Genomic DNA, 15,131 nt, shown 5'->3' on the forward strand with positions numbered 1-15,131 from the left:
TCTGCCTGCCTGAGCATTTATATTTGAACCGTGCTGTCCAGACCAGAAAATCATCCATCAAATCCAAAATAGCTGTCCGTCATCGGGAGGCATGGTGGTTTAATGGTTAGCACTGCTGCCTCTCAGCACCAGGGACCTGGGTTCGATTCCAGCCTTTGTTAACTGGGTGGAGTTTGCATGTTCTCCCCGTGTCTATGTGGGTTTCCTCTCGGTGCTCTGGTTTCCTCCCACAGTCCAAAGATGTGCAGGTTTGGTGGATTGGGATTACAGGGATTTGGTGGGGCGATGGGGCTGAGTCTGGGTGGAATGTGTTTTTTTTTTGGCTAGTTGGTGCAGACTTGATGGGTCAAATGGCCTTTTACTGCACTGTAGGGATTCTAAGATTTTAAAAAAACTTAGGCATTCATTTAGTATTGAAACTTTTGACTAATATTTCCAGTTAACATAATATCATGGTGTAACTTTGAAAGGCCAAATATGATTTAGCATGAGAGTCACTGCTGTAATTTTTCATATCACATGGATCCCTGTCTCATGCACGCAGTTATTTTGTATAGTTCATAAAGCCAGTTTAGTGCCCCTCTTCAGTGCATATTTTTCCAACTTTATATTGCCTTTTCCAGAATTAGTTAAATTTATGTTAGTTTAAGTTAAACAGGAGTACTTTTAAAAGAATAAACTAAAATTAAGCTTCAGTAAATGAATTGTGGCTCAGTGGGGGTGGATACCTGAAAATTCAAGAGGTGGTTGCTCCCGAAATAGAATTTAGGCTTCTGAAGGAGTGGTGAGCTATTTTGTGAATTCGCTAAGTTCTGATACGGGAACAGGTCGACTAGTGAAGAAAATCATTTAAGTACCCTGTGTCTCAAGAAATGAGATTCAAATGAGGCAAATACGGACAATGGGCAAATGAAGTTGTAAATGGTGGGGGACAACTCACAGGAGGAGGAGGCTCCACAAATATCCCCGTCCTCAACGATGGAAGATCCCAGCACATCAGTGCAAAAGATAAGGCTGAAACATTCGCAACAATCTTCAGCCAGAAGTGCCAAGTGGATCATCCATCTTAGTATCATCCAGAGGTCTCTTGCATCAAAGGTACCAGTCTTCAGCCAATTTGGTTCTTGGTTGAAAGCACTGAATACCGCAAAGGCCATGTGCCTTGACAGCATTCTGGCAATAGTACTGAAGCCCTGTGCTCCAGAACTAGCTGTATCTGTAGCCAAACTTCCAGTATAGCTACAGCATTGGCATGTACCCAGGTATGTACTGTTCACAAAAAGCAAAGCAAATCTAACCCAGCCAATAAGCATCCCAACATTCTACCCTCACCAGTAAAGTGTTCGAAGGTGCCATCAACAGTGTTATCAAACGCTCACTAATAACTGCTCACAGACACATTGTTTGGGTTCTGCCAGGGCCACTCAGCTCCTGATCTCATTACAGCCTTGGTCCAAACATGGACAAGAGAGCTGAATTCCAGAGATGAGGGAATGTGACGTCAAGGCCATATTTGACTCCTTGTGGCATCAAGGAGCCCTAGCAAAACTGGAGCTAATGGAAATCAGGAGACTTTCCGCTGGTTGGTATCACACCAGGCATAAAGAATGATGGTCATTGTTGTTGGAGATCAGTTATCTTGGCTCCAAGACATCTCTGTAGGAGTCACATGGGTAAAAGGGGTTGCTCATAAAAAAGCACCCCACCCTTCCGTTATCTTCCATTCATTGTCAAATGTCTAGTTCTCTACTCCTCCCTACACCTTTCCATATCTATCTTTCTCTCTGTTTCATTACTTCTCTCTCTCTTCTTTCTTCACCTTTTGTTCTGTCTTTCTTGGTTGCCCCCACCTTTCTTCACCTTTCTTCCTCCCTTTTTCAACTTTCTTCCCCTCCCTCTCTGTCTCCGGTCCCCACCCTCCTCCTTCATCCACCGTTGTGTGTGTGTGTGTGTGTCTCTGATCGCCACTCCCCCCCCCCACCCCGATCCCCTTTTTTTTGATGTGTTCTGTCTTTCTCCAATTGTGATCCTCGATTTTGTCGTCAGATGTTTTCATAGCTTTAGGGACTTATTGAAAATCTTGCAACAAGCACATCCTGCTTGCAAGGCAGGATTGATTTTGCAATGGAACGATTAAGGGAGGAACCACTTGGAACTCTCTGTTCCTTGAATATTACCATTCTGAGATTGCTGGCTTGTACACGTTTTCAAATGGATACAGTGAAAAAGGACTTAACCACAATCCTTCGATCAAAATTGGGCTTTCAACATTTTTTCATTTAAACATATCCATTGTTAAATTTTCCGTTAGACAGCTCCTATTATGGTTTCTAGTTACTAGAATTAGGTGTTTTTTTCAGCGCTATGGATTGTAACTGATGTTAGGGTGCTTGAAAACTGGGCTGTCAGCTTTTTGAAACAAATATTTAAAACATGTTTGGATTGTGGATGGACGTGAGAAAATCTCGAGTGTTACTTCATTCCAGCTTCATCTTGAGCGACGAACAATTAAGTGCATGACACTGCTCATGTTTTTTAAGAGTAAAATGGACAGTAGACTGAGATCAACCCATAGACAGTGCTTCAGATATATGTTGTTATAGAAAAGGAAGCTTCCATTTACTTGGCTGGCATCAATTACTACAATCATGCTGATAGTTCCCAAGTCACTTAGTTAGCTTTGGTACTTTTGAGTCATTCTGCTGATGTGAAAAGTGCTATATGATTGCTAATATATTTTTATATGCATCTTTTGTCACCTTGCACATAGACTTCTACAGTAAATGTAATAAATTTAAAAGTAATCGAGGCATTGATTGCAGTAAGTACTTTTTCTGAAAAGTAAAAATTGTTGTTTCAGGTGGGACTTTTCATATCAGTGCTGAAAGTATTATTGGAGGAACCCTACTTAGATAAAGCAACCCATTGTAAGGTGCTTGCCTGCATTATGATGACCCAGGTGGAGGTTTAGCTTGTTCAAACAGACTGAGAAGGTAACGCCTGTGAAAGGCAAATGCTTGTGACTTAGCACAAGTCAGGCAAGTGCATAACATGTGAGGACTGGCATGGAATCCTCTACCCTGGAGGTGGGAAAGCCATTTAATGAGATGGGAAGCCACCTTCGTAACTACCACCAGAATGAATCTCTAGGCAGGCTGGTCAAATCTAGGCAGAAAAGCCTTTTTTCGACCTCCCTGACCCATTGCCAGCTGAGATCTGGTGTGGTGCATACTCTATCAGCACCTGATTTGAGGTATTGGACAAGAGGCAGGGAAATGCCTACTGGAAGGGACTACCCTGCCTTTACTTCTGATATCCGTAATACTCCCCCTTTCCTTCTCAAGCAGCCATCTTCACCACCCCCCCCACTCCCATCCCAAAAACTCCAAGCTGAGGAACCTCGCACCCACTGACTCAATTATGCAGAGTCAGTGTGGTTTCCTGATGTTTTACTGATTTACTCAAGTTGTTTTAAGAAGTCACAGCTGACATGGATAACTGGGAACCTTTACATGTGGCACACTTCAATTTCCATTTGACAGGGTATAACTGTGCAAAATAAAGGCTCATGTCTTAGGGGGTAACACAATAGGTAACAGGTAACAGTCGAAGTAAATTAGTCATTTCAGGTTGGCAAGATGTGACCATAGGGATCTGTGTTGGAGCTTCAACTGTTTACAATTTATCACAATAACTTGGCTGAAGGGACTGAATATGTGTGAGCTAAATCTGTTGATGGTCAAAGGTGTGCAGGTCAGAAAAGTGATATTGATAAGTTAAAGAAAAGGCAAAGACTTTGCAGGTGAACTATAGTGTGTGTAAATGTGAGCTTGTCTACTTTGGTGGGAAGAATAGAAAAACAGCACATTATTTAAATGGAGAGAAACTGCAAAACTCCTGAATTAAAAGTATTTGGGTGACCTGGTACATGAATCACAAACTTGATATGCAGGTACAGCAAATGATCAAGCAGACAAATGGAATTCTGTTATTTATGTCAAGAGAATTGAAGATAAAATTTAAGGATGTTTTGCAGTGAGTAGGGGATTTGAGACCTCCTGGTATTGTGCATAGTTTTAGATCTCCTTGTTTAAGAAAGGGTATAAATGCATTAGAAGCAGTTCAGAGAATCATGTGACTGTCCCTGATACAGAGGACCTGCTTTAAGAAAGGGAGGCAATGGCCTAGTGGTATTATCATTGGATTATTAGTTCAGGGACCTGGGTAATGTTCTGGAAACCTGGCTTCAATGCCTGGAATGATGGTGCATCTGCACGCTGTATTTGGTGAAATTTGAATCCAATAAAAGTTTGGAATGAAGAGTCTAATGAGTGACTATGAAACCACTATTGATTTTTCAGAAAAGCCCATCTGGTTCAGTATCCTGTGGGGAGGGAAACTGTTATTCTTGCCTCACTTAGCCTGCATGTGGCCTACTGTCAGCAAACGCCCTTTGTGGAGTTCAGGGGAGGCGATGGCCTAGTGGTATTGTCGCTGGACTGTTAATCCAGAGACCCAGGTGAAGTTCTGGGGAACTGGTTCAACTCCCGCCATGGCAGATGGTGAAATTTGAATTCAATAAATATTTAGAATTAAGAGTCTAATGATGGCCGTGAATCCATTGCCGATTGATGGAAAAACCCATCTGGCTCACAAATGTTCTTTAGGGAAGGAGACTGCCATCCTTGGGGAAGGTGCCATTTGTTCTGAGGAAGGTTCACTGGATTCGAAATGTTAACTCTGATGTTTTTTTCCTCTATAGATGCTGCCAGACCTGCTGAGCTTTTCCAGCAACTTCTGTTTTTGTTCCGGATTTACAGCATCTGCAGTTATTCCAGTTTTTAAACTGCCATCCTTACCTGGTCTGGCCTACGTGTGACTCCAGACACACAGCAATGTGGTTGACTTGTGACTCCAGACACACAGCAATGTGGTTGACTTATAACTGCCCTCTGGGCAACTAGGATGGTCAATAAATGCCTGCCTAGCTAACGATGCCCTCATCCTGTGAATGAATAAAGGAAAATAAAAGTAGAAATGGGCAATAAAGGCTGGCCTAGCCAGTGATGTCCACATCCTCTGAAAGAGTAAAAGGTTGGTCAGATTGTGTGCCTATATCATTTGGGGTTTGGAAAAATTAGAGGTGATCTTACCGAAGCACAGTGATTCTGAATGGGAATTCTTAGGGTGATGCTGAAAGGATGTCTTCTCTTGAATGAGTTTGGAAGAATGAAGACTAGAACTAAGGGATACAGCTTAAAGAGGAGTATTTCATTTGAGACCGAGGTGAGGAGAACTTTTGTCTGAGCATTGTGACTGGCTGGAACTTTCTTCCCCATAGAGCAGTGGAGGGGGAGGGCCATGGATCATTAAGGCAGAGGTAGGCAACCTTTGTCTCCCTTGAGATTCCAATAGATTCTTGACTAACAAGGGCCTGAGTATACCTGTCCTGATTTTGTTTATATGTTTCTATGTACCATTTACCTTTGTCCATCCATGGTGCTGCAAAGTGCAAGAGCTGTTGGTCTATGATTGACTGGCAGTTCTCACTGGGCAGTGTTCCCCACTCATGGGGTCTTGATTTCAGGTAAAGACCTTGGCGCTGCTTGATTGGCACGTGCTTCACTGAAGCCTTCCTTGTAAGATTCAGATTCAGCCGACAGGTGGAATCACTGATATTTCAACAGGATTTTCTGCTTGACCCTCAAGTTTTGAATGTTTTTGGAATGGAAGTGTGCCATATTCTTCAGACAGTCATTCTCCTCCTACCCCACGGGTTGCAATTTATATTAACAAGGTATGGATTTATAAGAAGGCTCACTTAGTAGTGTATGTGACCTGAGAATGTGTGTAAATTACAGTGTTCCATTTCACAGTAATAACGCCCCTTTTAATCTTAGCTAAGCCAGGACTTAAAACCCACTGCAGTGAGGATTTTGGGTAGTCTGCTGCCTTTTCTTATGAAACTGTGTTCCTGCACTCTTTGGAATTTGTAGTCTGTCAAACTAGTGAAGCTAGTACACTGATACATCAATGGCACCACCATATTAAAAACTTCCCACTGCTCCCTTTGATTCTCGTACCACTCATAGTGAAATCTGTATCTCTACTGGCCTGTGATGGAATTAATCTATCATGCAGAATGTGGTGATTGATGTGAGTGCATATTCCTTATAACTATTTGTATGAGCAAAATATCCTCTGCAGTCTTGTTAAGAGAGCTTGAATTGTTTTCTTCACGCTGTCAAGTTACTCCATAAAATACAACACTGCAGCGTTTTAGAAAACTGAAACAAAATATAAAATTCTGGATATATTTAACAGGTTGAGCAGCGTTTTGTGCTTTTGTCAAAGGAATATTATTAGAACATTAACTTTTTTGACTTTTTTTTTGATGATACTGCCTGACATGGTGAGTGTTTCTAGCATTTTCTGTTTTTTGCATTGGCCTTACTTACATTATGATATTAATTTGTCTTTTAATGTCCTCATCCATCATTCATTTGCTTATATCCAGTATTTCCAAACTGATAAACAATAGACTATGAACAAATTTTTAATGTCTATGCTTCACTGCTAATAAGTAGCAGTGGTATTGCATTAGATTGGGAACAGGGTAAATTGTCCACCCTACTATGTGTAACTGCACATGTTTGTATCAGCCAGTTCCTAAAGATGGCTGGGCAAGTAGAAAATGTGATCAGTAAGGTACGTGGAGTATTTTTGTTCATCAGAGAATTGGAGTCAAAAGGTTACGTTGGAACAGTATGAAAGGCTGCAACTGGTGTAGTATGTGTTTCTGGGCAGTGCACTATCAGAAAAATGATTGCTGTTTTGAGGGCCCAGGAGATTTACTAGGATGGTAGCTGGACTGGAAATTGTTAGCTATGAATAAAAGTTGGATAGGCTAGGGTCCTTCCCTTTGAAACAGAGAAAGCTTGCAGGAAACTGAACTGATGAAGCAAGTCAAGATAAAGTGGAAGGCCTAATTCCTCTAGACGGAGGGATTCATAAGCAGGGTAGGGGAATAGACTTAGGGTAAGAGATGGGAGGTTAGAGGGGATTCAAGAGGGAAATGCTTTCTCACCCAGAGGGAGATGGGAATCTGGGACTCATTGCCTGAAAGTGTGCTCGAATCAGAAATTCTCATGACATTTAAGTGACTTACAACAGTTAATTGCCTAAAATACAATGATGGATCGGTTTAATGTGTGAACAATTTTAGCTTGATTGGTCATCGTTTGTTCCCCTCAAATGAAACTGACGTGATTTTCCTTTTGTTGCAGACTTGCCTCGATTGTCAAGCCTTTTAGCAGAAACGACTATTGTTGAAATTCATCGTGTAGATCCTCAGGAGGAGCTAGGAATTCGGATAGTGGGTGGCAAAGATACACCACTGTGTAACATTGTGATTCAGGAGATTCTTCGGGACAGCATTGTTGCTAGAAATGGAAAGCTTGCACCTGGAGACCATATAACAGAGGTAACTGACTTCCTGCTGACAATACTGCTCCTGAATATGATCAGATGTACAGCCTAGTTTGTAAAGTCTTGGATTTCAGTTTGGCCTTTGTCTTAAACTTGCTGACTGAGATTGAGGTGGTTTATGCACTTTAGATTATTAAACATTAACATACTTTTAAAATGATTACTCATTCAGGGAACTAAGGCATGTAGTGGCTCAGCAAAATTTCACTTCATTGTTGGGTTTTTGTTTTCATCCATTGATGGGATGTAGGCCAGCATTTATTGCCCATCCTCAACTGCCTGTAGAAGGTGTTGGTGAGCTGCCTTCTGAATCACTGTAATCCACTGTGGGGACACCCACAGTGCTGCTAGGAAGGATTTTGGCCTAGTGACAGTGAAGGATTAGCTATGAAGTTGCAATTCAGGATGGTGTGAGACTCTGAGGGGAAGTTGCAGGTGATGGTGTTCCTGTGTATCTGCTGTCCTGTCCTGTTACATAGTGATGGGTTTGCAAGATGCTGTCACAGAAACAATGGTGATTTCAATGGATGTACACCTTTCAGGTGACTGTGCAGACCTTGTGTAAAACAAAAAGGCTCCACCCCTTTCTTTTGAGGCATAGCACCTTTTTATGTCGCATGCATGTTTAGTCGTAATAATGTAGCAGTACTTCCACATTCAAAACCAACAATTTTGGCTGATTGGTCTAGATTATGTTCTTAGTGAGACTGGGATTAAGCTGTCTTGTAGCAAGAGTGGTTCTTGAAGCTTAACAAAGAAAACTTTAGGTCACCTGACTTGGACTTCCTTCTCCTCTTCCTAATTGTGACTGAAAAAACTCCACAGAGGCCAGTATCCCAATACCAAGTCAACTTTTATATACGCATGGAGAGTACATGACACTGACCCAGCTAACTCAGAGCTGGTTCCTAGAGTGAACAGAACCCCTGACACTCCTGTTTATATATTATTTTTAAAATGGGTGATTTTCTTTATTAAAAATTTAACCTATTTTTCTAATCAACCTGTTCAGAGCTGTTATTACACATCTCTGAGCCTTGAACCTCTCAGCCCAGCAGGAGGGACTCTACTTCTGCACCACAAGAGGCCCTGTACACTCCTGTTTATGCCTGTCAGCCAGAACTCCTTGATTGACACCGTAAATCTGATCCAATCAGGGAACTCCTACACAATGAGATTCACCTAACTGACCTCGTTCCAATCACTGCAGTGACCCTCTTGGACCTCTCTCTGTGAATTGCTCAAGTGGCAGTGACTTTTCCTTCTGTACCAACTGGCTGTTCTGCTACCCCAAAATCTAACCATGGCCACTTGCCAGTCTCCTAACAGTTTAGGTCTGACAGGTGTCTATGGGCATGCAATAAGCATCTGGAGTTAAATTCACCGCGATTTTGGGGTTTTTCTGGTTGTCTCCCAATTTAATGTTCAGTAACGTGTTGTCGCATCGATCAGGCACACTGGATACACACCATCAGGATCTCATCCTATTCTGTTCCCCTCAGGTAAATGGTGTGAACATTACCAGTGTACCACACAGTTATGCCATCAAGATACTGAGGCAGCCCAGCTCAGTCTGTCGGCTCTCAGTGCTGCAAGAAAGAGGGTTTGCCATTCGAGGTTCTTCACAAGAAAGGAGCAACAGCAGTCACAAGCAGGCTCTGAATGTGACATTGCACAAAAGGGACCGAAGTGAACCATTAGGCATTAAACTGATTCGGAAGGCGGATGAGCCTGGAGTGTTTATTTTGGATCTCCTGGCAGGTGGCTTGGCTGCTCGGGATGGAAAGCTGCGTAATAATGATAAAGTGCTTATGATTAATCAGCAGGACCTCAAAAATGGAACTCCAGAAATTGCAGCACAGATAATACAGGTAAATTCAGGTTTCAGTGCACTCCGGTGATTCAAAACATGAGCTTTTTTTATAAGGATTAGACCATTTGAGACCAAGTAAGTACACACCTTAGCCGATCATCACTGCATCTTATTTCTTGATGCTTTCTTTTTCTCACTGCTTTTCTGTTCCTCTCTGCCTCTCTTCCCATCTTTCTCCCTCTTCCCATCTTTCTCCCTCTTCTCCCTTTTCCTGTCCACCTTCCTGCCTGTCTGTCTCCTGCCCCAGCCCACCAACCCATCTCCCTCCTTTCCTCTATCCCTCAACTTCTTCACTATCATCCTCCCTCTTTCTTCTCATTGTCTCCCTTGTTCTTCTAGCACTTATCCTTTCTCCTCCCTTTTATCTCTGTTTCTCCCATGCTCTGCTGCAAATGTGTATCAACCGAAATACTTTGTTAAAAATTTGGAATAAACTGTACAATGACTGAACCGATTACTGTTCCTCTCTTTAGTCCAGTGAAGGAAATGTTAACTTTGTGATCCAGAGATACGCTAGTCAGCAAAGTTCAGAGGTTATTGATGAAGCTGGATCAAACAACAGCAGCCCCCCTCGACAGCGCAGTAAATCACTGCAGCATCATTGCCGTCGACGCTCCCATTACCAAAAGGTAAGTGCAGCTAATATATGATGGTGAATGAAAACCATGTCTCTGGGTTTTCCATCTGAGTTCTGTACTCTCTCCAATGACAGTTGAAACACAAGCAAGCAAGTATTTTGACAAGTCCTAACTAAGAACAGAACAGCATTTCCTTACTTTCAGAATGTAGGAATAATCACTTGACCTTCAATTCTTAGTAGATTGCAAATTAGTCCCTGATTATTCTTGCCCCATTTGAAGAAGAGTATTGGAGGCTACAGTATTAATTCAGAAGTTTTATACATTAATTTATTAATTAAACCTGATTTAACTTCTGGAATAAAAACAATGATGCCAAGGGTAGTCTTATATATTTCATTTTACATGTCTTTGGCACAAAAATGAGGATGAGTACGATAGTTATTGAATGTAAACTTCATTGGGCTATTAGATTGGTTCATGTCATGTAGAAGGAGGTTAGTGTTAAGTGAGGTGTGGCTAAACAAGACTTTGTTTGCCAAATAGCTGAATGATAATTGAACGCTTGGTGTGACTGTATCTATTTTGAGGCAAGGTCATGTAATTTACTATTTAAGTCTGTTCCCTTCAACGACTCCCAAAACAAATCCAAAATCAGGATTTTGTCTTCCCGCCAACTTGACTGAAACCAAAACCAGACAACATTTATCTGCTCGTTGACTCTGATACCTGGCAAGTTGTATCGTGAGAAATTGCTTACAAGCAGTGAAATAGCTGGAAGCTGTCAGTCACTGGTGGAGTCACTTTGTTCTTTAATGATGCCTTGAGGACCAAATGATTTCCTCTGAGCTGTTCTGTCTCGATTACGTCAACGACATGTGGCGACATAATGGAAATGAGTACATCTGGATTAACATGCCTGCTGTCTGACTTTGCTTTTAGTCTGCTACATCAGTGATGAAGTTTGCTCATGACAACGATATGAGAAGCACTCCACCCTCTGTTAGCTTCCAATTCACTGTTTCATGATTAGTTCTCAAAGCCTCCATATGGGTCAGTATCACATTATCATTAGTGGAAAATATGTAGGCTCACATGGGTGTCTTCTACACGTGGTGACTTACCCACCTGCAAGAATAGATAAACAGAAGCATGACTCACCATTCAGTCCTGTGCTTGATGGGCAGTTGTGAGAGGAATAAAAGCCTGGGGGTAAGCTACAACCCAGTCACACCAATGGAGAATAAAATGTGTTAACTGAAGGAAAGGTAGGAGGAATATTTGAAAATGGGAGGTGGGAATAATACACCCTGGATTACTAGTCTGAACCAATACCATTGACAATGTGTAGACTAAGTAATTATGTTCCTGGATTAGGGAGGGGGCCACATTCATTTGAATTTCTGCATGGCAAATCTTTGTTGGGATATTTTAAAAAGATATAATTAAACTGAAACAACATGGTCTATAATCCCTTACTAGTTTTGAAGCGTGAAAGTGCTGAAAAATTATTCTTAGCATCAAATTAGCTGAAATTAGTCGTGCATTTACAGTTTCACTGTTTTTAGCCATCAATAATATTATCTCCTCTAAGGACCCGTCACAGAATTCATTGTGCCTAGAGAAGACAGTTCCAGTGAGAAAGGAGCCTCGTGAGTCTCTGGGAATAACTATTTCAGGCGGCCGTGAAAATAAGTATAAGGTTCCGATCTATGTGACCAGCATCCAGCCTGTGGGCTGCCTCTATAGGGATGGCAGAATCAAAAAGGGTAATTTAAATATCTTCTTGGATTATATTTCAGTGACATGTATTAATTACAGCCATCTGGCACTCTGTTAGATTTCAGCATACAGTATGATCCTATTTGTATAGCTCTGCATATTGTTTAGAGTATGTTGGTTGTACACTGAAATACCTGTACTTTAAGTATCCTTTCCATTTGTAGTTTAAGCTAGCTAATTACTGCATCAATTGTGGTATTCTCCTTTTCTCATTATTAAAGTGTTTTCTAGCAGGTGCTGCTTATGTAAATGGTTTCTCTTCATGCACGAACTTCAAACATTAATTATTAGCAAGTTGTTGACCATGGCAGGCATCACAATGGAGTCCCAGCCTGCTCTCATCCAAGTATCTGCACATCTGTTCGAAATCCATCCTGCTGTACTTGATTTGCATAATGTAGGGACATGAGTGAATTACGTCATTTTTTAAAATCTCTAACTTCACTAAATCATTTAACTTGACATCGAGCAAGAGTGCACAGCCCAGGGGCTTCCTGTTAATTGTCATTTTTTAAATTCTCTGCCTTGCTCTTAATCTGACCTTTTTATGTTCATGGTCAGCTTCAATGTTCTAATAAAGTTTCGTACTCTCATCTTGCAACTTAGAATTCATCAGTCCTCCTAGACTCAACAATTTCAGACCAGGGTCTTTGTCTCAATAATTTTCTATGTCTGTTTGCTACTGAGAAAAATTGGGTTTGTTTTTATTTGTCTTTTTATCCCTACGCGTTAAGTTCAGGCAACTGTTTCCTAGCCATTCATGCCCCATTTGGACATATTGTACCCATTACCATTCTCTTTGGCTTTTGCACCACGAAACCTTTATTTATTTAATCTTCCCTGCCCTCTAGGCTATCACACACCTCTTATTCTCCCTACCTCTCTCCACTTCCTTTTAGCTTTAACAGCAATACCGTTTCAGTATGTGAGATAATGGGAACTGCAGATGCTGGAGAATTCCAAGATAATAAAATGTGAGCCTGGATGAACACAGCAGGCCAAGCAGCATCTCGGGAGCACAAAAGCTGACGTTTCGGGCCCAGACCCTTCATCAGAGAGGCTCTGATGAAGGGTCTGGGCCCGAAACGTCAGCTTTTGTGCTCCTGAGATGCTGCTTGGCCTGCTGTGTTCATCCAGCCTCACATTTTATTATCTGCGTTTCAGTATGTATTTGGTTGCAATGATAGGTCATCGACCTGAAATATTAATTCTGTTTTTTTATTGCAAAAGATTCTCTCTGACCTGCTGAGTATTTCCAGCAGGAAAACAGTTTACCATTTCTATCTCAGATTTTGACCATCCGTAATAATTTGTATTTATATCAAATCTGGGTTACCTAGTCATCTTTTTGTTTTGTCAGTATATTTAAACAAACTTTAGATCTGTGTCTCATTTGATTATTTAATAGCATATCTAGGTTTTTGTGTTTGCATTTCATCAGTTGCAATTGTGTGCCCAGAAATGAACTGTCATAATATTGCTGGGTCAAAATTCTGAAACTCTCCTCCTACCTACATTGTATGGACTGCAGCAGTCCAAGAAGGCAGTTCAGCACCATCATCAAAAGGGTAATTAGGGATGGTGAATGCTGGCCTTGCCAGTCATGCGCTACATTCTGTGAATGGAGAAAAAAAATTGTAACTTGAAAACTGAAAGACAGCATATGTTGCATATTGATATTTATTGGCTAGAGTTCCCATTTCTTGCTATGTTTTTAATCATACATTCATGAGATGAAGGCATCGCTGGCTAGGCCAGCATTTATTGCCCATGCCTAATTGCAAATAGGGCAGTTAAGAGTCAACCACATTGTTGGTCTGGTCACATGTAGGCCAGACCAGTTAAAGATAGCAGTTTCCTCCCTTAGTGAACCAAATAGATTTTTCCGATGATCAACAGTAGATTCATGGTCAGCATTAGACTTTTCAATCCAGATTTCTTATTATTGAATTCAAATTCCACCATCTGCCATGGCAGGATTCTAACCTGGGTTCACAAAACATTACATGAGTTTCTGGATTAACTGTCCAATGATAATACCACTAGGCCATTGCCCAGCATGCTTAGTATTATTCCCTCTGAACTGATCACTTTGTTTACCTTCCTGGTTCCCATGTTACTAGATGTTGCTTACAATCCTGTCTCATCGGTTACTGTTCCTCTCTCCTCAAGTTCCCAACATCACTGTCACTCAAAACAAAAACCACGACTTCACTGTCCTTGCAGGCTATTGCCCCGTTTCCAACTCCTGCTTCTCCAAAGTCTTTCAATGTACATTTGTGTCCCAAATCTATGCCCATTGTTTTCAAAACTTGAATTTTTGAATCCCTCCAAGTAGATTTCTGCCCCAATCATATACATTTTTCAGAGTCCAAATTGACATTCTGTGTGACTCTAATAAAGACAGACCAATTCTTCCGGCCTTACTCATACTGCTTGCAATCTTTGACAGAGTTGACCACGCCATTGTCTTCTGATGGCTGTCAAGTATTATTGTCTTGATGGGATGCATTCACCTTGTTCCTTTTTAGTTCCAGAGAATTGGCTGAAAAGGCTTCTCACTTTCACTGTTAAATGACAGACACACACACAAACACCATGATACTACCTTTTGTCCTCCTTATTTTTCATCTCTATGCTGCCTAATTGATAGAACAGCGCCAGTTTTCCTGAATCAGGTTGATCATATTTGACCCCAGAATGTGTCCAAGTACATGCCAGCATCTTCACTATGACAGCCTGTTTCCATTCCTGTAATATTGCCTAATTCTGCACATCTTAGCTGATCTGCTGCTGAAATGCTCTTTCATACGTCTGCTGTCTTTACAGTTGGCTTTTTCAAAGCCGTCTTGGTAAGCTTCTCCCACTCTAGAGGGCATCCAAATTCTGCTGTCTGTGTTTTTACTCACACTAATTCCCATTTATCTGTCAACCCTGACTTTAGTGATCTATATTGCTAAACTGGGAGCCAGTATCTTGATTAAAAGTTCTAATACTTTCAGATCCCTCCATGGCCTCATTTATCTTTGAAATCTCTACCAGCCGTCAAATTTCTAAGACACTGCCAGATCTTTAATTCAGACTTCTTGAGCGTTAATGAGTTTAAATTGTTGTCCTGTTAGTTGGTGTGCCTTCAGCTGACAAAGTCCCATTCACTAAAATTCCCTTGTTAAACCTCTTTGATCCTTTACCTTTGTATATCCTTTTAAGACCTATCTTAAAACCTACCTCTTTGACCAAGGATTTGGATATCTAACCTGTGCCTCTTGACTCATTTTGCTCTACAGCACATCTGTGAGGCATTTTGGAACTTTTTATTACATTAAGTGGGTGCTGCATAGATACTAGTTCTTATTGTCATCTAAAGATTTCTTCATGTTTTCTGATTTGAACTGAAATCAAAAATAGTT

The 15,131-nt window shown here is 41.2% G+C and overlaps 1 protein-coding gene across 4 annotated transcripts in view; it reads left to right on the top strand.

Moving 5' to 3' along the window:
* lnx2b (ligand of numb-protein X 2b) overlaps positions 1-15,131 on the top strand; it is an 84,734-nt gene that overhangs the window by 58,678 nt on the left and 10,925 nt on the right. For all 4 annotated transcript variants that reach the window (XM_048544458.2, XM_048544457.2, XM_048544456.2 and 1 more), the window contains exons 4-7: positions 7,287-7,483; positions 8,991-9,359; positions 9,835-9,990; positions 11,534-11,708. In XM_048544458.2, the coding sequence (XP_048400415.1) occupies positions 7,287-7,483; positions 8,991-9,359; positions 9,835-9,990; positions 11,534-11,708 (897 nt within the window). The remainder of the gene's footprint in view (positions 1-7,286; positions 7,484-8,990; positions 9,360-9,834; positions 9,991-11,533; positions 11,709-15,131) is intronic.

The sequence above is a fragment of the Stegostoma tigrinum genome, chromosome 15 (genome assembly GCF_030684315.1).
Source record: "Stegostoma tigrinum isolate sSteTig4 chromosome 15, sSteTig4.hap1, whole genome shotgun sequence".
Classification (NCBI taxonomy): domain Eukaryota; kingdom Metazoa; phylum Chordata; class Chondrichthyes; order Orectolobiformes; family Stegostomatidae; genus Stegostoma; species Stegostoma tigrinum.